Source organism: Ilyonectria robusta, assembly GCF_021365365.1.
Source record: "Ilyonectria robusta strain PMI_751 chromosome Unknown BGZ61scaffold_12, whole genome shotgun sequence".
NCBI lineage: Eukaryota > Fungi > Ascomycota > Sordariomycetes > Hypocreales > Nectriaceae > Ilyonectria > Ilyonectria robusta.
This window is the reverse complement of record NW_025764446.1, coordinates 637,950-665,859: the sequence shown is the minus strand read 5'-3', so window position 1 is coordinate 665,859 and position 27,910 is coordinate 637,950. Positions and strand designations below refer to the sequence as shown.

General features: G+C 55.5%; 10 protein-coding genes across 10 annotated transcripts; 4 read left to right on the top strand and 6 right to left on the bottom strand.

Annotated features, from left to right (window-relative positions):
- The first annotated feature begins 182 nt into the window (after positions 1–182).
- Positions 183–642, top strand: BGZ61DRAFT_453782 (uncharacterized protein). The gene has a single exon (XM_046246118.1). The coding sequence runs from the start codon at positions 376–378 to the stop codon at positions 601–603; it is 228 nt and encodes a 75-aa protein (XP_046103231.1). The 5' UTR covers positions 183–375; the 3' UTR covers positions 604–642.
- A 642-nt stretch (positions 643–1,284) lies between these two features.
- BGZ61DRAFT_354495 (uncharacterized protein) lies at positions 1,285–3,059 on the top strand (the record flags this gene model as incomplete). The annotated part of the gene is made up of 2 exons (XM_046240614.1): positions 1,285–1,639; positions 1,696–3,059. 2 exons carry the CDS (start codon positions 1,285–1,287, stop codon positions 3,057–3,059), a joined length of 1,719 nt encoding a protein of 572 aa, XP_046103230.1.
- A 917-nt stretch (positions 3,060–3,976) lies between these two features.
- On the bottom strand, positions 3,977–4,357 carry BGZ61DRAFT_533539 (uncharacterized protein; the record flags this gene model as incomplete). The annotated part of the gene is made up of 1 exon (XM_046254024.1): positions 3,977–4,357. The coding sequence occupies one exon, from the start codon at positions 4,355–4,357 to the stop codon at positions 3,977–3,979; it is 381 nt and encodes a 126-aa protein (XP_046103229.1).
- A 165-nt stretch (positions 4,358–4,522) lies between these two features.
- Positions 4,523–7,945, bottom strand: BGZ61DRAFT_533538 (uncharacterized protein; the record flags this gene model as incomplete). The annotated part of the gene is made up of 3 exons (XM_046254023.1): positions 4,523–7,198; positions 7,285–7,380; positions 7,469–7,945. 3 exons carry the CDS (start codon positions 7,943–7,945, stop codon positions 4,523–4,525), a joined length of 3,249 nt encoding a protein of 1,082 aa, XP_046103228.1.
- Positions 7,946–10,278: 2,333 nt separating this feature from the next.
- BGZ61DRAFT_354294 (uncharacterized protein) lies at positions 10,279–11,301 on the top strand (the record flags this gene model as incomplete). Its single annotated transcript, XM_046240601.1, has 1 exon — positions 10,279–11,301. One exon carries the CDS (start codon positions 10,279–10,281, stop codon positions 11,299–11,301), a length of 1,023 nt encoding a protein of 340 aa, XP_046103227.1.
- An 859-nt stretch (positions 11,302–12,160) lies between these two features.
- BGZ61DRAFT_354615 (uncharacterized protein) lies at positions 12,161–14,949 on the bottom strand (the record flags this gene model as incomplete). Its single annotated transcript, XM_046240633.1, has 3 exons — positions 12,161–12,862; positions 12,913–14,516; positions 14,583–14,949. The coding sequence occupies 3 exons, from the start codon at positions 14,947–14,949 to the stop codon at positions 12,161–12,163; spliced, it is 2,673 nt and encodes an 890-aa protein (XP_046103226.1).
- Positions 14,950–18,065: 3,116 nt separating this feature from the next.
- Positions 18,066–18,901, bottom strand: BGZ61DRAFT_47086 (uncharacterized protein). The gene has a single exon (XM_046248136.1). The coding sequence runs from the start codon at positions 18,598–18,600 to the stop codon at positions 18,178–18,180; it is 423 nt and encodes a 140-aa protein (XP_046103225.1). The 5' UTR covers positions 18,601–18,901; the 3' UTR covers positions 18,066–18,177.
- Positions 18,863–19,959, top strand: BGZ61DRAFT_533535 (uncharacterized protein; the record flags this gene model as incomplete). Its single annotated transcript, XM_046254022.1, has 4 exons — positions 18,863–18,892; positions 18,947–19,061; positions 19,112–19,683; positions 19,735–19,959. The coding sequence occupies 4 exons, from the start codon at positions 18,863–18,865 to the stop codon at positions 19,957–19,959; spliced, it is 942 nt and encodes a 313-aa protein (XP_046103224.1).
- A 1,050-nt stretch (positions 19,960–21,009) lies between these two features.
- On the bottom strand, positions 21,010–22,555 carry BGZ61DRAFT_354292 (aminotransferase class-III-domain-containing protein; the record flags this gene model as incomplete). Its single annotated transcript, XM_046240599.1, has 2 exons — positions 21,010–22,216; positions 22,275–22,555. The coding sequence occupies 2 exons, from the start codon at positions 22,553–22,555 to the stop codon at positions 21,010–21,012; spliced, it is 1,488 nt and encodes a 495-aa protein (XP_046103223.1).
- Positions 22,556–24,299: 1,744 nt separating this feature from the next.
- On the bottom strand, positions 24,300–27,653 carry BGZ61DRAFT_47018 (chloride channel). Its single transcript, XM_046248048.1, has 7 exons — positions 27,237–27,653; positions 26,776–27,164; positions 25,561–26,691; positions 25,174–25,506; positions 24,735–25,112; positions 24,574–24,684; positions 24,300–24,507 (listed from the first exon to the last, which is right to left on the bottom strand). The coding sequence occupies exons 1-7, from the start codon at positions 27,448–27,450 to the stop codon at positions 24,454–24,456; spliced, it is 2,610 nt and encodes an 869-aa protein (XP_046103222.1). The 5' UTR covers positions 27,451–27,653; the 3' UTR covers positions 24,300–24,453.
- Positions 27,654–27,910: the final 257 nt, after the last annotated feature.

Genomic DNA, 27,910 nt, shown 5'->3' with positions numbered 1-27,910 from the left:
CTCTCTCATGCTAGACGTTAAATGGTCAGCAGCCAGGCAGCCAGCCGTTTAGCTCGGACAACCGCTGATGGTATGTATCTCTTGAGGGGCCTTTTCACGGTTTTCCCAACCCATATATGATCTCGATACGTGAAGGAATGTCAGTGGACGGCCAAACACCCTAACATGCAATACTGGCTCTATAAATATGTTCAGAATATTTACCTGTGGCTACAGAATGCTGATTCCAGACCATCATTGCCAAGATGTGACAATCATTTGACACTGCACTGTGCGTGTCTGCGAGGAGGCTTGTTGGCGTCACACGTAAGTTGCATGGTCACTCAGCCTTTCCTGCCCGGACCCGACAAACTACTCGTTTCAAATCCCTCCCAAATGGACCATGCCGTCCCGCTCCTCTTTCTCAATATAGCATTCTCGTTTCCCGTTTGTGAAGCCAACCAATTGCCCCGGCGGAAGTGGAAGCGCATCGCACTGCATCCTCATGGCGGGGGTCCTCGGCCACACGGGCGACGTTTGCTGGGCGGCGTCGGCAACACGCATGGATTCAATATGTGTAGTGCTCTTTGTCAGAAAATCCTTGCGGGGGCTCGACCTTCTTGAGACTAGAATGATACCCGGATAATTATAGCCATCTCTTCATGTTCTGCTGAGTCTCGAATATTGTCGCGAATGCACTCCGTTGATCCTTGAGGTCCGCCTGTCCTGTCGGCGGAGAATGAGACAAATGATACACAGTGACCCCTCAATTCACATCAATCACACGCAATCTCAGGTACCACTTTATCTCTCCTGGTAGCGCACCACCACCACCACCCCCATGCCCCGGCCCGCGAACAAATTTCCCCGGCCAACGACCAATGGCCAACGCCGGCTGGCGTCATGTACGTACCCCTACACGCTTCGGCCCAGATTCGATGCCAATATATCACGGCGCAACCCAGAAAACGTGCATCCCGAACAAACAAAACCCAAACACCAACAGCCCCTTCAGCGGCGCCCTCATTAAACACGCGGGTCCGGCTCCCGGTCCATGAGTCTTTCGACGCCCCCCCGCCGTCTTTTCCCAGCCGGCTGGGCCTTCTTCTTTGCATCCTTGCTCAAGCGCGTCAACGGCTCGCCTCAATAACAACCCTCACCCGCTCCCGATCTGCAACTAGGTAGCCTCGTCCTCAGCCTCGCACCGACGACCAACCGTCTTTGCTTCACTCATCTCATCTCATCCATCTTCGGCACACTTCTCTCTCATCTCATCTCATCTCGTTTCATCGCAGCGACCGCAAGATGGACTCATCAGCCCAGGACCAGGCTCAACAGCAGCGTACCGCTGAAGCTCAGCAGCCTCAAGTTCAGCTCCACGATGCCACTCCCGCTCCTGCTGCAGCTGTTGGTGCCAGTGTGATCCCTTTCATGGATACCGCCGCCAACGGCAACGGCTTTCCTCAGTTCCCCGAGCACCTCGTCAACCAGGTCAACCCTGAGGCCATGGCTGGCATCCTGCCTCTGATGCAGAATCAGCCCATGGCCGTCGCTGCTGGTTTACCTATAGCTGACCCAACAGCCTTCATGATGCAGCAAGGCACGATGATGGGCAACGGCCATGCCGCACCCGTGGCTCAACCAAGCGGAATCAGTGCGGGTAAGCACTCTATCTTGTTTTCCCTCTCCGTCTCTCAACTCTAACATTCTTCTCAGATGAAATTGCACTCTATGATCGTCAGATCCGCCTCTGGGGCATGGCGGCCCAGGCCAAGATTCAGAGCGCCAACATCCTCCTCATCACCATCAAGGCCCTTGCAAATGAGATCGCAAAGAACCTCGTCCTCGCCGGTGTCGGCTCTCTCACCCTTCTCGACGGCTCTCCCGTCACCGAGGCCGACCTAGGCGCCCAGTTCTTCCTCCCCGAACAGCAGGGCCTTGTCGGTCAGAACCGCGCCCAGGCTGCCAGCGCCTCCATCCAGAAGCTCAACCCCCGTGTGCGCGTCCACGTCGACGCCGACGGCGTCAAGTCAAAGGGCCCTAGTTACTTTGCCGGCTTTGACATCGTCATCGCCACCGACCTCGACCCGGACGCCTTCAACCTCATCAACACGGCCACCCGCCTCCACGGCAAGGCCTTCTACGCCGCCGGCTCCCACGGCCTCTACGGCTTCATTTTCAGCGACTTGGTTGAACATGACTACGTCATCCAGCGCGATGTTGGCAACGTGCCCACCGTCCCCGGCCAAGAGACGCGCACACGCTCAATCGTCGACGTCAAGACGCGCAAGGAGGGCCCCAAGACGGTTGAGTCCGTCACCAAGCGCGAGCTCTATTCGACTTGGTACCTCGCCAGCGACGTTGCCGTCCTTCCGGATGACTACACCAAGTCGCGTCGCCGCCTCAAGAGCGTCACCCCGGCGCTCTCGTGCCTGCGTGCCCTCTGGGAGTTTACCCAGCTTCAGGGCGGCCGCGCACCCAGCACCCGCGACGACCTTAAGATGTTCACGCAGATGGCCACCCAGAAGCACAAGGCCCTCAACCTCCCCAGCGAGACCCTCAGGCCTGAGTTCCTCCGCAGCTTCCTCCAGAACCTCGGCAGCGAGATCGCCCCTGTCACCGCCATCCTCGGCGGCCAGCTCGCCCAGGATGTCATCAATGTCCTCGGCCAGACCCAACAGCCCATCCAGAACATGGTTGTGTTCGATGGCAACTCCATGGAGGCCCTTATGTACCCGCTCCACCCAGAGGGCTCTCTCGGCGCCAGCATGTTCTCCCTCAGCGGCCCTGCCGACCCTGCCATGTTGCCCAATGGCGGCGCCCCCATGATGATGCCCCCTTCCATGGATGCCCTCCTTGGCATGGGCGTTGATCCGACCGCTATGGGCGCGATCCCTCACCACCCCATCATGATCCCCGGCGGCCTACCCATCCCTGACGGCTCCATTGCCTCCATTCCCCCCATCGCCGACCCGTCACAACTGAACCCAGCAGAACCCGTGGCCAGGGCAGCTGAACAGGCCGCACCAGCCGCGGCTGAGAAGCCCGCAGCGGATGGAGAAGCGTCCACCGGGAACTAGAACGTGAGCAAAGTGCTTAAAGACGGCGGCATGTTGCCACTTGTAACTGACGAAACAAAAAAGCCGACGTCACAGGAAGGTGGACTAGGCAAGGGGTTGGGATATGCATTGCATCGTGCCATGAGTTGGCTGAAGGTAGATGCCGGCAATGAATAGATGATACCTTGTAAGATATTAGTCGAATCTGAGAAACCAAACCTCTTTTCAAAAAGTCTGGCAAACCTACGTCGTTCAAGTGAATCGTCCTGGATCACACATGCCCACAATAATAGTTTCACCACACAAAGTGCACGAGAGTATGCATATAAAGTGCTTTGTATCGATTCCTCCCTTCTACTAACGAACTTTAGTTCACATCCTCTTTCGAGTTGCGCTTCCAATAGTCCGTTCCATGCCCCTTTTCCGCAGATGCAGCCCAGAAACCTCCGTTTTCCGTGCCATCCATCTCCATACCCTTCCATTCCAGTCCAAAAAACAGCAAAACTACTATTCCATACAAGAGATGAAGGGGAAGGGGAAGCCACACGGCCAGCCCCAAAGATGCATTGCCGCCCCCTTGTGTGTCGCAAATGCTGTGCAATAACCCAAAAGAAAGAAAAAGACAGTTAATTATTCGGGAGAGAAAGAGGAAAAGTCGCGGCGTATTGTACTCAGAAAACAATAACAGAAAGACGTGTATGCGGGTGACCAGTTCCAAAAAACAAAAATCGAGGAGGGAACTGGTCGCAAGGGGAATGCTCGCCTAAAACTCCGTGGATGCGATGAGAAGAGCACTTCTGCCGCCGTTCCTAGTGCTGGTGGGAGCCGCCGAGAACAAGGGTATCGTGGCAGCGAATAGATAATGCCTGAAAAGTAGGCTAGTTCCAACCGGTTGTCAACATAATGAAGCATCCATCCCCTCTTCTTGGCGCTGAGCCTCAAAGCTCTTCCTCATCCGTGCTAGCAATCTCAATCGGTGCGACCGAGTGGTGGCCCGTCTTGGTTTGAATGTCCGTCGTATCTTCAAGTTCAACTAGGACCTGACCATTCTTGGCAGGTCTGCCCCCAGTGTCTTGCTGGGGCTCCTCGTACTTCGGTAACAGTTTCCTCGTCAAAGCTATCTTCTTCGCTGCTTGGGTCTTCTTTCGGCCCTTAGGCGACGGTCGCACATCCATAATGACAACGTCAGGTTCGGCCGGTTTCCTAGGCCTCAATCGTCGCTTCATAGGGTTTGCTTCCTGCTCCTGTACTATCACAGAAGCCTTCCGCTTCGACCCTTTTGACTCGGTAGTTCGCGTTACCGATTCAATCACCTCCATTTCGGGTGATGTTTTCTTTGTTGGTGTCATCTTCACACGTTCCTTCGACCCATCGTGGGATGTCCGAGATGGTGTTCCGGCAAAAGGCTTCGCAAATCTTATGTTGTTGAAGATTGGCTGGTCCTGAGTTCGCTGGCCTGGGGCATCCGAAGAACCACCCTTACTCTATCGGGAGTCTTCTCGATCTTGCCCGGGCTCGCCTCTCTCATGCTTGTCAACTTTACCTCTCTTCCGGGGTTGGTTCACGTTCCAGCCCCTGATCTGGGTCGGGCCTGAGCTGGGCAAGGCTGCAGCAGATCCGGTTTCCTTGTGGTCGTATGGTATGGTCTTCAATTCTGGCTTGTTTGGCCAGGCACGGTGCGCGGGAACCGGAGCGGGCTGCAATTTTCTGTATTTGTTCCCTGCGTCAGAGGATCCGGAAGGGGTAGATCTATGACGGTGGATCGAGTTTGGGAGACCTGGCGGGGTTTCTTGGGGGCTGTGAACCATGGGAGCCATTGAAGGAGGGTTTCCGTAAGTAGGCGACAGAACCTGGTGAGCATAGCCAAGGTTAGGGGAGGTCATGTATCCCTGGCCACTAGTTTGCGGGTTAGGGAGGATCCTGTCCGTGGTGATGGGTTGCAACTGCGGCGGCCCATGTGGCTCCGGGGCTGCGTAACCTCGATGGTAGGACCGAGAGGGGCCTGGGGGATAGTATGAACCCCCAAGGCTGTTATGGACGCCCGGTCGCATATTGGGGTCAATGATCCCTTCCTCCACAGACTGGTTTCGCCCTCTAGGTGGTCGAAGTGGAGGCAAGGGCTCAGCACTGGCGTTGTGGGAGAATGGGATGCGCGAGGGTGCCAAAGACTGCGATTGATAATGGGGAGAAGGGCCTGGAGCCGACGCAGGCGGAGCTTGCGGGCCAGGAGGCGGTTGCTGTGACCAGTATGATCGTGAGTAATCAGTGGCATCCGCGCCGTAGCCGCTCATACGGCGAGGATTGAATCCAGGATCAATTGGACGGCCTTGGTTCATGTGAACATCACGATGGCCTTGGTTAGGGTAGCCACCATGCGACATGTATGCCCCTGGGTCTTGGGGGTGTCCTTGCTGTGGAGGGGGCGGGTAGTCGGATGGTCGCACTTGTTGATGTTGTGGTACAGGATGATCGTGGACGGGTGGGTACGGCATCACATCCGCAGGATGGGGGTGCACCAGGCCGGTCGGTTGCATCGGCGGTTGTGCACGAGGTTGTGAGTGCATATACCCTTGGGGAGCCTCAGTAGGATTGAACCGAGGGTCAATGGGGATCGGGTTAGGGGCAACCGGGGGAAGTTCGTTACCCCGAGGGATTGTACTTCGAAGATCCGACTCGGTGACGCTCAAGTGTTCGATTGGCTTAGGGCCCATGCCATTGACGGCATTTGGATCATCGGAGGTGCTCACGACGTTGCTAAGCTGCGCAAGAAGGTTAAGGCCAAGGTGGGGGTCCGCCTCTGGAGCGGGAGCGGCGGCTGGCTTAGAGTCCGTAAAGACATCGCGGATCGCATCATAACGAGCCGGTTTTGGCGCAGGTCGCGCGGCCTTGGCTGTCTCCTGTGCTTCGAGGAATGCACTCGCATATGTCAAAACGGAGAGGTCAGTGAATCCACCTTCTTGGAGAGGAAGCACCTCTTCTTCAACCGACTCCTCCTCTGGCTCCGACTCTTCTTCCTTAATGATGGGTCTAGATTCGAGTTCCTTGATTGCAGTGCCCAAAGACTGGGCCTGGAGGTCCTCGTCAGGGCGGGCATAGTCGGAAACGGAAACATCTTCGAGTTCGATATCGTCAATCTTGCAGAAGCGTCTGAAGGAGGCACCAATCTTTACCCGCCACGGGTTATCGTCGGAGCGACGGTGGTTCGTGACCTTGAGGAAGGACCGTGAAGCGTGGTGAACTCGCCCAGAAGGGTTCGCGATGTAAACCACCGGCTTGCCAGGCATGACACAGGGCGATGGCTCCTCGTAGACAATTGGGCGATTAGGCATGAGGACACCATACTTGGGATGCACGCCGTAGCGCTTGACCATTTCCAAGTCGAAATCTTCCGGTGTGGTGGACGAAAAATCGTAACCGTTGCACCAGTGATCAAAATGCATCCCGTTGCTGTTGGGGGTATCAAGGTACTTGCCACGCTTCGCACGGTTGTGGCCCTTGGTAGAGTCATTGGTAGTATCTCGGAAACCAATCTCCCAGTCCTCGAACCAAAAGAGGTGCGGGGTAATTAGACGGCTGTTGCCCCCCTTCTCTCGGAAGTTTGATCGCTGGTTGTATATGCGGAAGCCATACTCATCTGGGTCCGAGATGTTCTTCGGCAGCTGAGGGCTCTTCTCGCGAGAGGGGAGTTTGCCCTGCGCTTTGGCGAGTGCCGCGGGCGCGAGGCCGTTGAAGAAACTGGGTGGTTCAGGAGATGCTGGGACAGAGTCCTCATCACCCGGGGTTCCCTCAGGAGTATCCTCAACTTCGGCGGCGGAAGCAAGCAGGCCCTTGGATGGTGCCATGCCCATGGGTGTGCCAAGAAGATCGGATGTCCCCCTGGTGCTCTTCTTGGGCGTGGGTTGGCCATCGGGTTGCTCTGGGGCTCTCCGTTTGATACCACCACGGCCTCTACCACGGCCGCCTCTGGTTGGTGCGGAGGGGACGGTGGTAGTTGCGGCCACGGCGGCGTCGGCATCACGAGCCTTTTGCCACATCTCGGTCCCCTCAACACGCGAGGGATAGGGTACAAGATAACCATTCTTGTAGCATTCATAAATGCCGAAGTCTTTGTCAAAATGCTCATCTGAGATAACTTTGTACTCATATTGGTCATCGCGGACCTTGAGTGGATGACGTGCGTCAGCGGCGGATCGGAAGCCAGAGCGAAGGATTCCGAAGCGACGGATAGGGAGAAAAAGATACTCACATCAACGGGAAGACCTTTTGCTTGGAGGGCAGCGAGAACGCGAGCGCGGTTCTCTTGGCTCTGGAAGAATTGCTCCTCAATGTCGTTGAAGCCGTTCTGTGTGGGGTTAGAGATTAGACGCCAAGAGCCTCATGGAAATTTCCGCGACGGGGGGCGAACGTCAGGTGCAGAAGGGCAGACTTACCGCGAACTCTTGCTCGGCCACGTAATTGTCAGCGCGATGCATGTCCTCGGCGAGCTTAAGATCCCAATTCAGACGGTGCTCGTGTTCAGCCAGCTTGCGTTGGAGATTGGCCTGGAGTTGACGGATGACGGGGAAGTGCTCATCCGCGTGTCTGTATGTGTCTGGGTTCTGGATGGCCTCGTCGATGCTGCGCTCGGCGAGCTCCTGCAACGCGGGTTTGAGCGCATGAGCAACCGCCTGGTACGTGGCCTTGAGGTGCCGTTGGCGCTCGTAAGCAGCTTGGACGCGCGAGTCCGAGAAGTTCTTTGCTCGGCCTCTTCGCGATCCGCCGCGGCCGGTCTTGGTGGCAGGAGGTTTGGCCACAGCAGCACTAGAGCCACCACGACCGCCACGACCTCGTCCACCGCGACCTCGTCCACCACGGCCGCGACCGCGAGTGGTGGGCTCTCTCGCGGGTGACTCGTTCTCAGCAGGCATGGCTGGTGAGGCGGAGGCGGGTCATGTAGGTGATGGTGAGAGGAGGGTGAAGCGGCAAGCCAGGGCAAAGCTTTGGGTGAGAGAGTGAGAGTCTGGCGCGCCGACGACGGGCGGCAGGGCAGCGGTAAAAACAAGCAGGCCCCGAAGCCCCGAAGCCCCGAAGCAGACGGTGACACTGGGACAGAGCCGCGTAAGATGAAGAGGTCCCGGAGGTGGTGGTGCTTGGGGGAGCGGGTGAAGTTGCAAGAGAAGGGCTGGTGATGGAGACGTAGAAGAGAGGGTACGTATAGGTGAGGGTCAGGGTCAGAAGTTTTTGCCCATCGGCAGGCGGCAGCAACAACGGCAGTGCGCGCGTGGCAGAATCAGCTGCAGAATGAGATTCCAGAACAGCCCTTGATGACGGCGGCGACGGTGACGGTGATGGCCTGCTACCGTGGTTGTGGTGCTGCGGGCGGATTCAATGAGACGGAAAAGAACGTCGAGCTTCAGCTTCAGTGACCCTTTTTTCGCTCTGCATCAATAATACCAGCGCAGCATTGATGGAGCACAATGAATGGCAGCGGCAGAGACAACGAGCGCCGCTTGAGCCACAGCCTTGGCCCCCCAGGCCGAGGGATGACCCACAGCGAGTCCCCAGCAGTGCCCCAGGACCCCCGTCCGCTGTAAGTCCACTGGAAGCCACCCTAGTCCGGCGCCGCCAGCAGGGGATACGATGGGGCCCTGGTCCACTGGGGTCGCCGCGTTCACCAGCCACGTCCAGCCAGGAGCGCCCTAAGCCGGTTTGGGGACGGTTGTCCTGATTTGCGGCTGTCTGATTGGGTCGGAGCCCTTGATTTTCCGGCCGCCGCTGATGCGCAACCCCTGTCCTGCTCGCCAGAAGGTACCGGGGACCACTTGCAAGGAGTTCTCCGGATGTCCTCGGCGCGGCTGGGAAAGGGCTTGTTGGCATCAATAGGAACATGTTGTTTGGTCGCGACGCAAGCGTGTTTGCGGCAATCTACAAGTTCGCGGTTTAAATGGAATGGCACGTTGGTTGTTTATTTCCCTTCTTCTTTGTTTCCTTTCTTCCTTCTTCCTTTCTTTATTGACCTATTGACCCTGGTCAAACACGGGTTCAAACACCTATTACCAACCTGGTGCCTAATACGTAGACGCAGCTGCAGCGCGGAGCCCGGTTTTTCTCATTCTTGTTCATGTTAGTCCCGGCTGTTTGGGCAACAAGCAAGAAATGGGCTGATGGCACGGTACGGCTCCGACCTTGGACCGTCACTCACTCGCACGAGATCCAACTCTCGCTGTACTCGGTTGCGGGGAATGCGATTGCCCCGTAGCACAGTAAGGGCTGTACCTGGACCGGTTGCTTATCTCGTGACTCTCCACGCCGTCACTCGCATTCTCACTGAGCGACGGTGGAGACTCCGGGCACACACCACCGGTTCCACTAACATTCGGAGGTTCGGACAACACACGGCATGCAACAGCAAGTTTGCAGACCGCTGGTGGTGTGGTGATGAGATAAAAATCTCGCAGCCGTCTCGATGGCCAGATGCTGTCTCGTCTCGTCTCGGCTCAGCCCGGCACCGTGGTGGCTGGTTGATCTTTTTGGGGCATTCCGCGACTCTGTTTTGGTCATCCATCCATCCAGGTTGCGCAGGGACCATTACCCAGATTTCCACGTACATATTACTAGGCACGCAGTGCTGTACTCCGTACTCCGTATGTACGGTGAAGGCGACTGCTGACACATTCTTCCGCCTGAACTCCATCGCAGCCATCACATCAACCTTCTGACTTCTGACTTCTCACGCCTCTTCGCGGCTTCTCACTAGACATGTTTCTGTCCGGGTGTTTACCTCGGATCCGTACCTAGGTAGTGACGCCAGTCATTGCCCCATGCGTAGCCACGACCAAAACCGGCAACTGTCCTTCTTTTCCTGGTTGTCCTTCTTGTCCTTCCTACCTTATTCTTCCTGTCCTGTCATCTTGCCCTGATCTTCTGCCAAGTACCCGATACTTGTGTTGATTGGCGGCGTCTGCGGTGCTCCGCACTTGCACAAGGCTGCGTGGCCAAATCTAACCGCGGTGGGCGCTCCCGAGCTGCCGGAGGAAGCTAGTACAGTAAGGTAACGGTGCGCTCACATCACTGGCCAATCACCGCGCGCTATCCCGCAGTGAGACGAAATCCATTGTAAGGAAGGAAGAAAAAAAAGGTTGCTGCTCCCGCCTTTCACGTGCGCTGCCATCTGACTCTCCCGCCGTGCGTTAAAGTGACGTTGTACGTCCCGTCCCACGTTCCAATCTTCCGGCTCCCATCTCCTGCATCCCACGTCGCAATGGGGGGGAAAAGACGCAAGCTGCTGCAGCTACATGGGCCCCCAAGAGCGGGAAGCCGGGTCCAGAAGCTCCAGCGCAACAAGCCCTCGCAATCATCAGCCAATGGCCCCGCCAAGGCAAAGAAGAAGCACAGGCAGCAGCATCGCCCAGAGGAGCCGACGATCCCCTTTGAGCCGCACCATCGCATCCTTCTCATTGGTGAGGGTGACTTGAGCTATGCTGCCTCCATCATCGAGCATCAGGGCTGCACCAACGTCACTGCCACCGTCCTAGAGAAGGATGCTGCTGAACTTCTCGACAAGTACCCCCACGTTGAGGACAATGCCGCTGTGATCCGCGGAGAGGAGCGCAAAACCAAGGAGGGGAAGGGGGAGGCCAATGATGAGGGTACTGAAAAAGAGGGGGACGATGAAGAGGACGGCAAGGACGACAAGGACAGCGACGACGCCTTCAACGACGAAAACGAAAGCGATGAATATGACGACGAATATGACGACAGCCCCAAGCCTAATCGCAAAGCGATCCCGAACAACAGACTCCTTTACGACATCGACGCCACAAAACTCCCCGCGTCCCTCACCCGTACACGCTACGATCGCATCATCTTCAACTTCCCCCACGTCGGTGGCAAATCCACCGACGTCAACCGCCAGGTCCGCCACAACCAGTCCCTTCTTGTCGCCTTCTTTCAGCGCGCCCTGCCCGCCCTCGCGCAACGCGGTGCCATCGTCATCACCCTATTTGAGGGAGAGCCCTACACCCTCTGGAACGTCCGCGACCTCGCCCGTCACGCCGGGCTTCAGGTTGAGCGCTCCTATCTCTTCCAGGCCTCCGCGTACCCCGGGTATCGGCATGCCCGCACCCTCGGCGTTGTGCGCAATGCGCAAGGCGAAGCAACAGGCGGCGGCTGGAAAGGTGAAGAGAGGGCGGCGAGGAGTTATGTGTTTAAGAGGAAAGAGGACATCATTCCGGAGGGGAAGAAGAGACCCAGAGATGATTCTTCGGACGGTGAAGATAATTGAGCAGTTGGCTATACTTGATACCCAATTATTACGTCGCATCCTTTGGTACATAATAGCTCGCCCCCATAGCTCGAGCCGCCAATCGATTGACAGGAAACAATCCGTGCTGGTTGTCCGGGAGGAAGTTCAAGTGCCCTTCCATGAGATGTAGGAGTTCGCATATGGTGGCGTATGGCGGCATGATACCATTGGACACAGGTCGAGGGCATGGAGTGCATTTGATATTAACATATTACACGGTTAACATTGGTCATCAACCGGATGAGCATCTCACAACCAAAACGTTACAAATCTCTTTGTTTTTGCTCCAAGGGTATCTAATCCGTCCAACACGGTCCGAGCGACAACAATCCATGTACTCTCCAAGGCCTATCAATAGCACCCAACCACCCTTGCCAGTCTTACCATGCGTCAGCATAGGTCTCCCTTGCATCATGCTTATACGCCCTCCTGAATAGACACATGGATGCCAGATGATGGGGGAAAATCACCGTCTGCAGAATATAACCCAGCAGCGGTCACAGCCAGATGTTTGATAGTTGCGCCAACTCCTCAAGCATATAGAAACGATATCACAAAGAAAGTCCTCCTCCATGATGAGTAATTGTTTCCCGGGGGAAATGCCTGCCTTTATATAGTAATAGTACAATGCGCCTCCACTGGTATTGGCCTTGCAACTCCCAAAAATGCAGATAAAAGATGTCTCAAAATTATGTGATCCCAGCCCAGCTCCAGGTTCATTGTAACCTTTCGTCCCATGGAATTCCTCTTAGTAGCTCAGCAACTCCTATTTCGATACCGAGCTCTTTTCGTTCATTGCAATTGCATTGTTTTGCGAGGCCGACGCCTATCCTTAGTTTCAGCTCGAATTCGATCTCTCGGCCAGGGCGTTGTCCATGCCCTTCGACCTATTGGCTTCATCTTCCAGTCGTTGCGCTTCCTCATTTTCCCGCATGAGTGCTTCCTCCTGTTCGCGAAGAGCCTGTTGCTCTGCACCCATCACATCCTCCATATCAGACTCCGGAGGCGGCGGCGGTGGCGGTGGAGGGCTAGTGTCGTCCAACTCGTCTTCCCTTGGTCGCTTCGTCAACGGGCCATCTGAAGGTGTAAGACTTGGAGAGTCTACCACTTCTGCTTCCCGTTTCCGCTTACGGTCTGGGCTCCCCGAAGTTTCAAGGGCCTCATTATCAGACAAGACGATGTCTTCTCCATCATCCGCTTTAGATTGGAGGGAATCAAACGAATCACCGGCAACATCATCGAGCCTCGCAGTTCCACGTGGTGCCCGGTGATCTCTTACCGGCTTCTGCGTCTCCCGGGCAACTTTCCGTTGCTGGTGTTCGGTGTACTTCTCCAGCGCCCGATCGAGGAAGTCTTTGACATATTTCTTCATCTTGTTGGCTTGCTTGTCGCTGAGGGCTGCACTCGGGTCTCCAACTCTCTCGTTCTTATAATCGGAGGCAACAAGCTTTTTTGCAACGTCCTTACCGAGGCGCTTCAGCTCTTCTCTGGGAAGTTTATGATGAAACTTATCCAGGACATGTTTGATATGAGGGAACAGCTGGATATGTTAGCACAGGGAACAGCACCAGGAAGAGTGATCGAACATACTGTATTCTCGTAGATCTTCATCTGCTTTTCGATGGGGAGGGCTCTCCATTTTTCCTTCTTGGAATCTTTCACGGGCGTTTCCGCAGCCTTCGGCGTCAGAGAAGCGGGTTGTTTAGGAGTACTCTCCTTGGTAACCCGATCGATGATACTCTGGATCATGAGCTGCTCCTGCATAGCCTTGGAGGGCGCCTTTGGGGTGTTGTCAGGCGCCGGATGCGTTGGCTTCTGCCATGTTGTAGTTCCTTGCTTGGTGTAGAAGTAGGCATTACCTCCTGCGTCCTTCGCAGTGAACCAACCGTGAGGCAGAGGAGCATTGAAATTTTGGCGACGCGGCCGTACACCGTTGTTAAAGAAGGCATTGTTCCTCTGGGGCACCGTGTTCCGAGGTCCCTTGGGCGCATCAATTGTCCGGGGCGATGCTGTTTTCGACGTCGACTGGACAGGTTCTTCTTCTCGTCCTTGTCCACGGCGATCTTCAAACGTTGCGGCCGGCGCATTTGGGTCAAACTTGCGCCGTCGTATCCGGTATGCGACCTCCAGTTTGCTCCATTCGTCTAGGAGCTTCTTGGATTTACTCGACACATCTTCATGTTCAGAGTGGGTCAGTCCTTCAACTGTTGCCTCGATCTTGGAGTCCTGAATCTTGTTCCTTGTCAAGCGCGGGAACTTGTCAAGAATCGACAAGAGCTGAAGGACCACGTTGTGGTCATCAATAAAAGTATTGAGGGTGGTTCTGAGAATTTGGTAGGCATGCATCCGCATCACGACATGCATGACGCGATCGTCATCACACTGCTCGATACGCTCAAGCAACTTGACGGCGATCCATTTCTCCTTGCACTGCATGAGGGCGGCCATGACCTTTCGAGCATCCTCTTCGTCCAGGCTGCGTGGTTGTATGCTGTTGACATACTCCTCATCCTCTTCCTCAGGCCTCTTTCTCCGGGGCTTCTTGGCAACTGAGGTATCCCAACCGTCGCCACCGTCAATGCCGAGTGCTTCAACAGTCGCTGCTGGGAGTTTGGTGGCACGCTCGGTCTGGGTCTTGCCACCAATAAATCCAACGCAATTTGGTTCTCCGCAGTAGCAAGGTTGAGGATCCGCGCCATATCGATCGACATTGTAGTTGAAGACAAGCTCCTCACCAGCTTGGACTTTGCGCGAAGTGAAGATGCCCATGCGAAGCTTGTCGCCAACCACCCACTTGTCCACGTAGCAATTTGGGTTGCAGGAATGGTTGCAGAAACGACCGAGGTTGCCCTTCTTAGTCGCATCAACGAATTCGCTCTTGTTCAGCGACATGAAGTAAAAATGCTTGATGCCCTCATCGTCGTACTGCAACATTCGTCGGCGGAAGGTGGGCTCATTGATAACCTCGCCAATATACTCAAACACGAAGTCATTAGCCTGCAGATCTGAATCTGTGCGAAGGCCGAATCCCTTCTTCTCAGTCTTGATGACCGAAACACTGGCATACTGCTTGCGCTGGAATCGCTGGTTCTGGCAACCGCCACCGCAATTTCCAGCATCGCCACTGCACTCCATCTTGGTTGCTCGGTTGATGCAGTCTGAATCCTCGCCACAGGCAAAATTTTCGCCATTGCCTAAGTTGGGTAGGTTAGCAGTCTATCGCCATTTACTGCACGGGGGAATGGAATCGCTCTACGTACGCCAGTCGTCTCGGCAATCACAGTCCAAGGCATCGTTGTCTGTGGATCCGAGGTGCTTCGAGCCGTAGAGACAATCGGGAATGAGCTGAAAGGCCTTGCGGGATTCGGCGGTGACGTCGGGGAGTTGGCTGTAGAGGACGTGTTCGCGCTTGGCCGCCAGTTTCTGTGACGCCTTTCGCGACAGCGCAGCAGCCTTAGTCGAGGATGGCGTCTCGGCGCTGCCGCTGCGTGATTTGACACCCTCCTGCGACAGCGCTGGGGACTGGGAACCATCGTGGCTGTCGTTGGGAGTCGGAATGGAAGCGCTCCTCTCCTGCTTCAGGCGCGCGCCGTTCGCGCCGCCCTCCTCTAGCTTGATTTCCCCCATTTTGCTGGTCGTATACTCGTCATCCTCCATTAGGGCATGAGGAAGAGGCGGTAGCAGTCGTCGCTAAGGGGTTCTTTCGGTGCGATCGAGGAGCGCGGGCGGTGTGGGACAACCAGAGGCGGCGGGAGCAGTCCTGCGAGGAAGTGGGAGCGGCTATTCTGAGGGCGAAGGGAGCGTGGAGCGTGGAGCGTGGAGCGTCGTGGTGGAGCGAGGAACCGTGCATGTGGGAGAAGGACGGAGCAAAAGGGTGGGCAGCCGAGCGAGTACTCAGAGTGCGAGAAAAGGCTGCAGGGCGAGGGCGAGAAATAGCGAGGGTAGAATGCATATGGCCTTGCATCCACGGATCCACGGACGGAGGAAGATAGACGAAGCCAATCTCGAGTCCAGGACCTCATTCCGACTCGGCCAAACTGGGCGAAATAGCATGTTAAAGCCGGACTTTCTTGCCGCCGACCCTCCGACGCGCCAGAATTTGGAAGGCCGCGATGGCACATGCGCCACGATTTCCCCAGATTCTCTCAGGTGCAGCTAGCCAATAGCGCGTCTCGGTTGCGCCAAGCCCATCTTTGTTCCCGGGAATGGTAGATGGTCGAGGGAACAAGCGCTCTAACTCCGGAGTTCTTTGTTCTGGCCGAGTAAAAATTGCAGCATTCTCCTTTACAGCCATTGTTAGGCTCGTTACAGGGTAAACTCGCATGACTTGTGAGGCCCGGCGAAATTTTGTCGCCACGTCAAGTTGCATAGATGCCAAAGTTGTCATATTGTTTAGAAATACTACCTATCTAGATATCAAGGCAAATATTCTACATACCCTTGTCGCATAGTTATCGAGAACTCTCCCTTAGGTTCCAAGCCATAGGTCCAGGGGCATGCTGCTCTCGCATGGGTTCGTGTGAATAGCGCCAGCTTTCGCCAATCGTCCCAGTTGTCGTCATCCTGTCTCTGCAGGCCAATCACTTACCCTGGACACTTAATCTGATGGCGGTCCAAGTTGAACGAAGGTTTGTTGATTATTTCCCCACGGTTTCCGAAGCGGATCGACGGTTCAAGTGATAATATACGCCCATGGTCATAGTGCTATGCATGTTCTAATCCTCATATTGAATGGTTGCGTCCGAGTCGATAGCAAGAAGTCACCATCAGCGAGACGGGTTAGCGACCTCAACCGATCCCACGCAAAACCAGCTAAAGAAACAATCCCTGCCAGCGCAGACGGTCGTTCACACACCGCGATACTCCGCATTCGCGACCAAGCGAGTAACACCGCCTTGCCGTGGTGAAAGTAGCGGTGACGAGGGTATAGTAACGTTGGAGCGACGAAGTATTTAACAGAGCGCCTGCTTGACTTGACATCGGCTGTTGAGAGCCGTTAGAAATCACCACGTCCATGAAACCGACCATGGAGCTTTGAACTGGCTGCCCTTGGAATGCCTTTATCTCGGTCTCTTTCTTGAGTATCTACCTGCCCGATCAACTACGGGCAGGACTGACGTGTTGTACATGAGTGGGTCCCAGTGAGAAGCTGCCACCTCATTGTGCATGCAAGTGCAAGAACGCCCCGACAGCTGGAGGAAGGCGCGACCGTGGAGCGGCACTGCTTGATTATAAAAAGCGGTGGACGTCAGTCGTGGCGACTTCATTCTCACAATTACCACAACCTCCCCGGCCGTCATGATGGCGATGAGACTGTTTTCCGGAGGTGACGGCGTCAACAGCAACATGATCGACAAACGGCCCGGCGACGGGAAAGTACAGCACTTGCGGCTCACCCGCCGAACCTCGTGACGAACCCGTGGACAGTGCAGCGCCCAAATGCGACAAGTCAACCGCCTTTGTGGCCTGATTGGCGAGACGAGAACCAGTGATTTCGAGTCTTTCCGCCCCGGGAGCAAGCGATGGCCCAGACAGCCAACGTCGGTCGCCAATCAGCCAATAGGCGCGCCAGCGTCATTTCTGGTCACGCCGCGTTGCACGGGACGAATCCTTGGGCGAATTTTGGGGCCATTCTGATGGTGCCCTATTTGGGAGGCTTGTATAGCCGGCCGCGGACGAGTTGGGCACTGATTGGAGATGGGTGGTACCGAGTTGGATCGGATCCAGTGAGCGTGGGCAGCCACACCAACCGACAAGGGGGGAAGAGGGTTCGCTTTACGGCGAGGGCGTGGACATGTGAGAAGAAGCGTCAGGTTGGGGCGACACACCCTCAGAGCTGACTGCAGTCGACGAGGCGAGTCAGGCGGCCTCAGGTCTCGGTTGGATTGGCCATCGAAACCAGCGAGCCCCGTCCTGATGCATCCCCAGCTGCCGCATGTCAGTTCATTTGACGCTGCGGAGAGTGTGCTCCAGTTGTGCATTGTGCATTGCATCGTCGTGGATGGGCCCAGGTTGCTAGTATGGAAGCACGACAAATCGGGACCCGTCAACTGAGACAAGTGTAGGTCTGAGAACACAGCAGGTGGCCAGATTAAGACTGAAGGATGGCTACCTTATCGAGTCAGAGAGTCTCAACAACCATTCCCACCGCGCACGTCGCTCGGGACGCAATGCGCCACAAACGGACACAAATGACCGGGGCTTCGGATGATTGAACTGGCTTGAGCGGTGCGACGGCACATCGACGCCCGAGGAAACGAAACGAGGCCCCTGGTTTGAGTACCGGATCGCATCTCGCGCAGCACTTGCTCGGCGAGTACCGTGCTGGGGTACCGGTATATGCAGATGCAGCCCTGGCAGCTTGAGCCGAATGGCCTACCTACCCACTGAAGGTACCTTAGCTACAGGACAATACGGACAACCAGCCAACGAGCTGGCGAGCGCGTGAGCGATCTAGGTTGGTCCAAGTTCGATGAGAGACGGGTATCTCATCTCGTTCGGGACGGATGCTTGTGCATCTCTGGTCGGGCTGATATGACGATGGGTTAACCCTGCCTGGCACCGGCACACCTCTGGCACCCAGTCGCGAGCCGTTTCCTCGTGGGCACCACAAAGCACAAGAGGCAAACATAAAGGCATCCCCCAACTCGACTAGTCAATGGGCGAATGTTTCGAACTTGGATCCCTAGCCTGCCCTGTGGCCCGCGTTTGATATTCCTGCGAGCAACCGAGAAGCCACCCTCGATCTCCATCCCTGACATCCTGGACCAGACCAAACCCTCTCGGGCGTGGAGAGTGAGTCTTCACCAAAGGCTGGCCACCCTTGTTTGGTTCCAGTGTTTGCCCACCCCAGCGTCACCTGGCTCCGGCTACAACTCCGCGTCCACGACCCCAGCACAGGGACCAACGAGCTTGCACGCCCAGCCACGCGCAACGCGCAGCAGCAAGCAGTACCAGCAACAGCCCCAGCAGCAACAACCCCAGTAGCAGTGCAGGGCCGCAGGCTGCCGTCGCAGGTTGTGACGGACTTGGACTTGGACTGATCTTCGCCTGCGCTTCTGTCGCCTCGACTGACGCCGCATCTTTTACTTCTTCCAACATTCGCTCCCGCTTCTCAACGGCCGCCCCCGAAGACGCGCGCTTGCGTGCTTCTACCGCGCGCCTTTGGCAAGCGAGTCCATTTACCACCACCGCCGCCACTCCGATCACTATCGTGGGACGACGGCCTCCCGAGCAGTGCCTCGCCCGTGCCTCCGCGCCCCTCCACGACCTGGTCATCTTACCCCTCGAGGCGACAAACCCAACCGACACTCGTTCTTGGCTGCGCGTAGAGCGCCAACATTGTCTTCTGGCTTTTCCTCGAGCCCGGGCCTCGGAAACTTGATTTCCCTTCTCGTTGTGGCTGGACTCACTTTCGCTTCACTTCTTCATCACCCCGTGCCACAAATGCCTGCTTGTGAATCACTCCAACTTCCCCCCTTTGTCTTCTTCCCCCACGCCTTCCCCCTCCTTCCACGCTGAGTCGAATAAGTTGGGAGCAATGGGTTCCCCTTTCACGGACGAGGAGAATGTGAGCAAAACCTGGAGCAACTGATGATGGAACGGCGTACTAACCCGGCGCCAGCGGTTCCTCCTGGCTGAGATGATCAAGGCCAACAGACTGGACAACGAAATCATAAAGAAATTCATCAAGGCTAATGGGATCGACCCCAACTGGATGCAGATGCAACTGCCCCTGGGTATGATAAATCTGCTCCCCATCCCACTGGAAGGTGTTAATATCCTACAGGCCGAAACATGAATCAATGTCTCCAAGCAGCGGAGCACATGGGCTTTGAGCGGCGCGCTTGGCCGAAACGTAAGATGTCGGATGACCAGAGCGAGCCAGCCGCCAAAAGAATCGCCTTGCCAGGAGGCCTAGAACAACAGGTGATGGTAGCGGTTGCACCCTCGACCACGTCCACCCACGTTGCCATCCTCCCTCGCCCAGCCAGCAGCTCCGCCGAGATCCCCTCGATCATAGCTCCTCCTGTGGTCCCTTCCACAGCTCCGAAGAAGAAGGGTCGACCAGCTCGTGCGGATAAGGCTAGGTTTCGTCCTATCCTCCCACAACACATCGCGCCCCGTCCCGTCGAACAGAGACAGCATAGTCCGCATAGCCCGCATAGCCAGCACAACCAAAATAGCCAGCAGAACCAAACCCCAGCTGCACCGCGAACGATACTTCCATCGGGCCCTCCCACTCAGGATTCGACAACGAACCCCCCGACCGGCAACTACAGCACATTCTATGCTGGACCAGCAGCGGGCGGGAGAAGTTTGCTGAGAGGAGGAACCCCAATAGATGAGACGGCTCACCCGGTAAGTTATGTCTCTCTTCCCGAATTAACGCTCTCTGACCAGTCGAGTTAGCGGGTGATGGCTGAACCAGCATTCGAGCATTTCGAAGTTTCACGTCCCATGGCTCTACCTGGTCCAATCCCAATGGAACCCGAGCCTAGAGCTAGCAGCTCTCTGTCGGGAGGACCCCCCGAAGAGCTCACAAGACTTCCACCCCTCCTCGAAGTTGACAGCAAAGCCGGCCTGATGGGTGCTTCACGCGTGGAGACGCAGGCTCCAGTCGTCAATTCAGCCTAGAAAGATGACTGTCGAGACTGGAGTGACTACTACCGCTTTTCGCGTTCTTGATGCGACCAGAAGTGAACTACCACAAGGCATGTAGAAGGCTCAGGCAGCCTTACCACCGGCCTCTAATTGTCGCCGGCTCCGGCCTGCACCCAACCACAGCTACCATTCAAGGTAATCGGGAGGAACCATTGCTTTCTAGAGGCTTGTTTCGGTTTCATCTCTCTGACAACATAGACGGGTGGATTCTTTACTATTGCATTACGCCGGACCATGCGAAAGTTATTATGGCTTTTTTCTTCCTCCACGTTTCCCTTTCTATATCCCAGGGTTTAAGAATCGGCTTTATACGAAGCGTTACGGCTTGATACGAACGTCAGCATGGTCATTTGCATTATGGAAACGGCGCTGCGGCTTTTGATACCTGGAGGTTACGAGGTCATTTCTATCTTGGACGAGCCCTGGAGGTATCGTCCCTTTGCACCCATCTCTCTCTTCTCTCTACTCATGATGGTATTGCTGGAACGGACTTTGTATTTGATTAGTTAATCTGCCACCGCCTGAAGAGCTTGGACTCTTGGTTTCTTCGAGAAAGAAATCCAGTCAAGGGATTAGATGGCTAATGTCGCCTTCAACTTTGTGATATTCTGTTAAATGATAACGTACGTAGAGTGAACGATGGCCAGCTCCCAACATCTCCTGGGCCCCTTAACTCCTCCACTCCTTGATCCCTCAAATCCTGGCTCGATCACTTCACTTGTTGGTGCATACGAAAACTACATATATAGCAACATCTTTTGTTCAAAGAAGCATGACATTGTGAATGATCTAGCGGGTCGGGGTTGATGTCATGTTCAAATTATCTTTGTATTATGGCTTCTCCGTTCTCAGACGCACGTGGCTAGACCAACTGGTCAACTGTCATTTTCATCATGTTCCCCCGCCATATCTGCTTAAAATTCCCAAACGTCACTCTCAGCCGAGAGGCTAACCCTTTGCCTTTCTCCCCCATTCCTTGTGAATACCTGCCATTGACTCCGAAACCAACACTGGACAAAACCACTACGACTTAGCAATCTTCTCAAGAGTGTCGAGGAGGATGTCGGCGTGTTTCTGCTGCATGATCAGCATGGGCCGCAGGCGGACGGCGCTGTTGCCGCTGCCGCCCATGTTAACACCCAGCATCTTTGCCTTGGCAAGGAACTCATCGCGGCGCGCGTTGTCGAAGGCGAGGAAAGTGCCCTGGCCCTTGCCACGGAGGTTCTGGAATTCGCCGGGGTACTTCTTGGCAAGGCCCTCGATCTCGCTATAGAGATACTCACCAACCTTGGCAGTGTTGTTGACGAGGTCGAGACGCTCAATTTCACCGATGATGGCGCGGAAGAGAAGGGCGCGGACGGGGTCGCCCATCCAGGTGTTGAACTGTCGGTAGGGCTTGTTGGGTCGGATGGCAGTGTTGCCGTAGTAGAAACCGGCAGCCTGGGCCTTCTTGGAGAAGGTAACCATGTCCGGAGGGTCCTGAAGGTTCCAGTGCTCGTGAGCCCAGAACTTGCCGGTAGCGCCGACACCGGTCTGGACCTCATCGACGATGAGTAGAACGTTGTGCTTCTTGGTCAGGGCACGCAGCTTGCGGAAGAAGTCAGGCGAGGCGTGGTTGTCGCCGCCCTCGCTCTGGATGGGCTCAACGACAATGGCAGCCGGGGGCAGGTGCCAGGTCTTGATGAGGTGCTCGACCTCGTCGAGGCTGGCCTGCTCGATCTTGGCGTTCTCGGCGACGTTCTCCTCGAGAGGGTACTTAAGCTGAGGGAATGTAGCCTGGGGCCAATCGAAGGCAGGAATATCGATCTTGTGGAGGGCCTTGGAGCGGGTGGTAGAGAGGGAGCCGAAGAGGCGGCCATGGAAGCCCGTCTTAAAGGACATGATGGAGAGCTGGGGAGCGCCAGGGGCCTGGTTGTTCATGGCGGAGTCGAGCTCAGCCTGGGTGAAGTCGGCGTCGGGGCTGCCACGGTCGAGCTGGCGGCGGTACATGAAAGCAGCCTTGTAGGCGGTCTCGTTGGCGTCGGAGCCAGCCATGGCCGTGAAGACGTGGTTGAGGCCCTTCGGCGCAACCTTGAGGATGCCCGTCTTGAGGATAGAGGCGTAGTCGTGGGAGGGGAAGGCACCGAGAGCGGGACGGTTGACAATGGCATTGACCATGTCGGGGGTGGATGCCGCCTTGATGAGGTTGGGGTTGTTGTAGCCCACTGGGATGGAGGCAATCTGGGCGAAGCTGTGCTCTATTCATTAGTAACCGACCCTGAACTCGCGGGGATAATTGGGGTCCTTACACATCGAGAAGCGTGTTGTCATCGGGGTCGACGATGTAGTTGCCCACACTCTTGGTGTAGTCGGCTAGCATGTTCATGCTGCGGGTGTCAAAGACGTCATTAAGCTCGTCAATGTGCTTCTTGGTCTTGGGGCCGGGAATGGCCGTCTTGATGGAAGGACCCTCGGGCTCGTTGGGGAAGAAAGGAGCCGCCGAGGCCGCCTTCAGGGATCGCGACGAGGCAAAGGAGCGGCGGGCGGCGGAAGCCAGCGAGGGTGAGAGGGAGGCGGGCCGGAGGGCCATGCCAGTGCGGAGGGCCGACATGGCGAGGAGATGCAATTCAGAGAAGCACGAGACACGGCGTAGCGGGTGATTGCGTTTTCTTTCGTCTGTAGATTGAGGTTAGAAAATGTGTTTTGTCAGAGTGCCGTCATGGGATGTGGGAGGTAGAGACAAAGACAGCAAGCACGCCAAGATAAGGTTGGGGAATGCGAATGCGATAGCTCAAGGTAAGGAAGGCCTCACTCACGGAGTTGCCTCTTGCACTCAATTCGGCAATGGACTGTTGAACTGTGAAATGTGAACTGTGAACTCAACCCAAAACCCCCCAAAAGAAGGGCAGGTCTCGGTCCCTTTATATGAGCCAGCTTGGCCTCCCACAATTCCAGTCTCCCTCGCCGCTCCTCCCCTCCTCGTCTGACTTAGACCGTCCTCGGTCAAGCCCAAGCCATTGCGGGGAGCCGACGCAGTCATGAGGGGCCCAAGTCCCACCGCACCGCGTGGATACGTAGCTAGAGCTCTCTTAGCTCGTCTGCTCCGTACCATGTTGCTTCCCCCTCTTCTAGAGCAGCCAGCAAACGGCCGCTCCTGGGCAATTGGCGACAATCGTGTGGAGAAGTGCCCAATCGGTCCCAATCGGTCCCAATCGGTGGTGTTTGCGCTAGACGGGCCCAACCCCAATCCCGTCATGCTGTCGCGATAGCAGGCCGTGCCGACGTCCCATGATGCATTCTCCAGCGCCTCGAAATGCCTGTGGCCCTGCCCAATCACCAAGAGGCCCGGCAAAATATGTGGTAATTGGTATCTGCCGTGGTTCTGCCACCCCAGTCGATGCTCATCGATCCGTCATCGATGCATGGGTCGTCCTGCGGTGCATTTCATGTACCTAGTGGTCAAGGTGTTGTGGTGGGGTTCTGTGGAATAACACCTCCAAATAAAGCAAGAAAACATTAAGAAAAAAAAAAAAAAAGCTATCGCGACGACGCTTGAGCTATCGCAAGCTCCATCCCCGCGATGGAGAACCCCCTCTCCGGGTCGTCCGGATTCCCCGTATCCCCCCCCGGGCCGGTCCCGGTCCCGGTGTCCGCTGTCGGCCAGATTAATTCTCTTCTCTCCCGGGAGCCCAAGCCCAAGCTCTCCCATGATGGATTGGCATTGGCCTCAATAGCAATTGGCATCACTAGCATTTGGAAAAGGCAGGGTATGAATCATGGGATTAGATCAACTGCCGTAAAATCGTCTCGAGTCGAGACGCGTCGAGAGCCGATTCTCGGGACGCGGCACACCCATCCATGTTGATATCTTTCCTATTCGGGAAGGCTGATTGAGAGCATGGCTTTCTGCTCAGCTGCTCGGTTGCGCAGCCATCCCATTATCAAATCGATATGCGTCTCCTTCTGCAACGAGTCTAGCCATTCTTGTATATCTCATTTCAAGTCTCCAGGTTGAAACCACCGCTGCGAGCTGCGACCTCATTCTCTTCAACTGATGCGATAACGGCTCATGTGATGCAATTCGGCCCCGCATGATGCCCAGAGCTGTGTATTGTCGTACATTGCGATAGTAATATTCAACAACAACTCCATCGCATGCGATGCCATCCATAATTAGCATGCCATACTATGCCTTGCCATGCCATGCCATGTCAATCTAACAATAGAGAACTGAAGTATACTCCCTCCTGTGACATTATATCAAGCTCGCAGGGAAAAAAAAGGCAATAGCCATTGCGCCGGAACCCAATGCAAACGCTCCAATCCCACGTCGTCATGATGCCGCCCTCTAAAGTCATATGGCTGCCTCAAAGTCCGACACATCTCCGGCTCCAAATATGATGGGTGCTGATACGATGCTGATAACCACGTTGTGCTTCCCCATGCCTAGTGGGGCACCCCCCTCGGCTTGTACACTTCTTACCTAGCTCACTCGTCCTTCTCAAGCTCACGCATGTACTTGACGAATGTCTTCTTGTGGGTCTGTACCATCTTATCAGCCAGCCTGCACATAGCCGAACTCATTCGGGAAACCAATCAACGACTTACCATTCCTGCATATTTGCCGTCCTTAGAGACACATATGTAGCGGAGACCCAGTTTCGAGAAAACTTCATACACAAGATCCATTGGTGACCGAATGTCCAACGCCACTGGTGCCTTCAGTCATGTTAGTAAAGTGCCCAAGTAGGCTAATGTAGACGACTCACTGGATCAATGTAGGGCGTAAAGTCCGTAGGATCAAATATGTCATCATCATCCTCATCAACCCTTGGCACTCGATCCATCAGACATAGATTCGTGCTCTCATCCTCTAGTTGATCGAGCGCATATCCGAGGTCCGGAGCGGGGATCAGCCCAACAAGGTTGCCGTTGCGAAGGATAGGAAGGCCACCATCGAGCTCACCAGCTCTGTGCAAGAGCTCGAGCTTGACACGCAGGCTCGCAGCAGGCACAAGGGGAGATGTTGTTATGTCAATGATCCGCTCCCGACGCACCCGGGGTATAATATCTCCAAGATTTTCGGTAAATATGGGCTTGTGCTTGTTATCCAGGAACGGGTACGAGTTCATGTTTGTCAGAAGATCCTATGTGGAGTCAGCTTTTAGATCCAAGTCATACTTGGGAGGCCACGTTGCGACTACGTACGTAAATGCTGTTGGGCTCAATGGCATCTGCGGTCCACTTGGCGACCAAAATGGCCAGTGAGAAAGGGAGGACATAGTCGAGGCTGCCAGTGAGCTCAAACAGGATAACGGCGAGAGTGACAGACAGCCTGGTCACGCCGCACATGGTTGCTCCGGCTGCAATGAGACCGTAGACACCAGGCTGAATGCAAGTGCCATCTGACCTGAATGCGCAGGTTCCCCAAATAGCCCAGTCGGGGAACCGAAGTACCGACCACTGTGCTAGATGGCCTACGATCCTGCCGATCAAGCCGCCCACGACCATGGACGGGACGTAGATTCCGGCGGGCACTTTCTATAATAGAGTCAGTATAGTTACATCTTGAGGAGAGTAGATGTAATCACTTACAATACCAAAAGTGATAATAGTCAGGAATCCTTTGATGAGCAAGGCTAGGAAGAGATGTAGCAGAATCGGGGGAATGTCATCAATGGACTTGGGACAAAGGCTGAGTTCCTCTCGTTCGACATCTGGGCCATCGCACGGAGATGCCAAATTAAGGAGCAGCTCAGCGACAGGAAGCTTGGTCAAACCGTTCCAGTAGCTCATCATACCGGTGACCAGAGCCACAAGAAGGACCTCGAGCATCGGGAGCTTCTTGATGACTTTGATTCGGCGGAAGGTCTGCGCCCAGTACTTGGACGCCTTGATGAAGAGGGCGCCAATTGCACCGCCAAGGATGCCTACAAAGATGAAACTCCCTATCTCAAAGTATTCCCAGTCAACTAAATAGCGAACCTGGAAAAGAACAATCTTTTGGGTGCCGTAAGGATTTAGGAACTTGAGGGACAAGGCGGCGACGATGCAGCAAAAGAAGGTCCTGAACAGGGTCTTGGCCGGGAAGAAGTACGAGACCTCCTCCAATCCAAAGAGTACTCCACCAAGTGGTGCACCAAAGGCAACGGCAACACCAGCGGCTGCGGCGGCTGAGATGACCTCTCGTCGTTTGCCGTCATTGCGATCGTATTTGGAGAAAAGACGACAGAGAATGTTGCCCACACAGGCAGCCATGTGGACGTAGGGGCCTTCTTTGCCGAGACTCATGCCGGAGGCGACACTAAGAATCAAGGCCGCCAACTTGACAAGAAGGGTCCTCAAGCCAAGGAACCCATGCAGAACAAAGCCGCTGAGAATGACGCGAACCTCGGCGACACCACTGCCAGCCGCGGAGTAGTAAATCATTGGTGGATTTGCCGAAGTTGAGTCTGTTTGCTGGCGAGGAGTCGAGGATTCGCTATTCTGAGGATCGTCGTCTGCCTGGGGCGCATTTTCAGCAGCCAAGTTTTCGTCGAGCGTCGTGAGGCGGTAGGCTGAGGGAACAATTGTCTTTGTCTGGAGTGTTATCCAGCAGGCGAGCAACGCGAGGGTGACTACGCAAATCATGTAAATGATAAACCCAGTCCATTTCTCTCCAAAGGGGTTATTGAGGGCGGAGGACCAGGTCCTCCAATCTTCACAATCCTCATCCGGGCAGCAGGTCTAATATTAGAGTTAGTGAGCTCTTGATCTGAGTTAAATATTAAGTAGATATGGCTCTGATTAACAAAGTGAAGAGGTACTTACCCGCCCGTTGAGGTACCAAGCCCGGGTGCAATACCCGTCCTTGAAGTCAAAGACTGAAGCCTCAGCAACATCGACAGTATATGCCATCAAGGCAACGATACACCCGCTTAGGGCACTCAGAATCCATCCCTGAGCGCCGTCGAAGATGATCCGTATCCGACCCCAAACATCCTTCCGACTACGCAACTGCTTGACGCGGTACGAGTCCGCAATGGCGTCGTGAACCCAGTCGGTGCTGGTGAATTGATCGTACCAGACTCGCTCGTCGGGGAAGATGCTTCCCTTTGACTCAGACATGGCTGACTCCTGACGGTCAGAGAGGGCATGTATCAGTCGTTGACCCCATGATGGATGTCGGCTGTGGTTCCGGGAGCCATGGAAAGTCCCCGCTATAAGCAAGAGGATTAGCGACAAAATACTCGGCACGGTAGCGCAACGAATGGTGTTTTGGAGGGTAATACCTGTGTAACTCTGGTCCCGAGATATGGATGAGTTCTGGTGCCTCGAGGCGCCGGGGCCCCCGATGCGGATACGGGACCTCGAAGTCGTGAGAAGGGGAGATCGCTCGTCCGGGTCCCCAGTGGATTGATTGCGACTGAGAGGCCAAGGACGACGAACAGACCGGGGCGAGGGCGGCTGGGAGCCAGTGCTCTCTCTCCCGCGGTCCGCCATCATAGAGGATGGCGTGTGATCAATGGGAGATAACGATCGGTTTGAATAGTTCGTTCGAGGCAGGATGACGGGGAACGGGTCGGGAGAGAGCTGGCGGGGGGAGACGAGTTTCGAGGTGGACGCAAAGATAACGGATTATGGACGCGAGGCGAGATGAAGCAAGGTGGCAAGGCAGACGAGAAGATGGCGCGTGTTGTTGCTGTCGTGCCTCAGTACCTGCCGCACTCCTTTCAACCGGGACGTCAACTTCACACTGCAGGTGACCATCAAGGAGCTGAGGGTGGGTGGGTGAGAATGACAAAGCCTCGGAGTGGCTTGTGGTGCGTTATTGAGACGACGGATGGATGGTGGGGGATGGATCGAATCAACGCTTAAGGAGGCGCGTGTCTCTGCCCGTGGCGTGCTGTGTCTTGACTTTGTATCAGTGTACTGGGATAGTGCAACCGCAGCCTCGGGCTGGCTG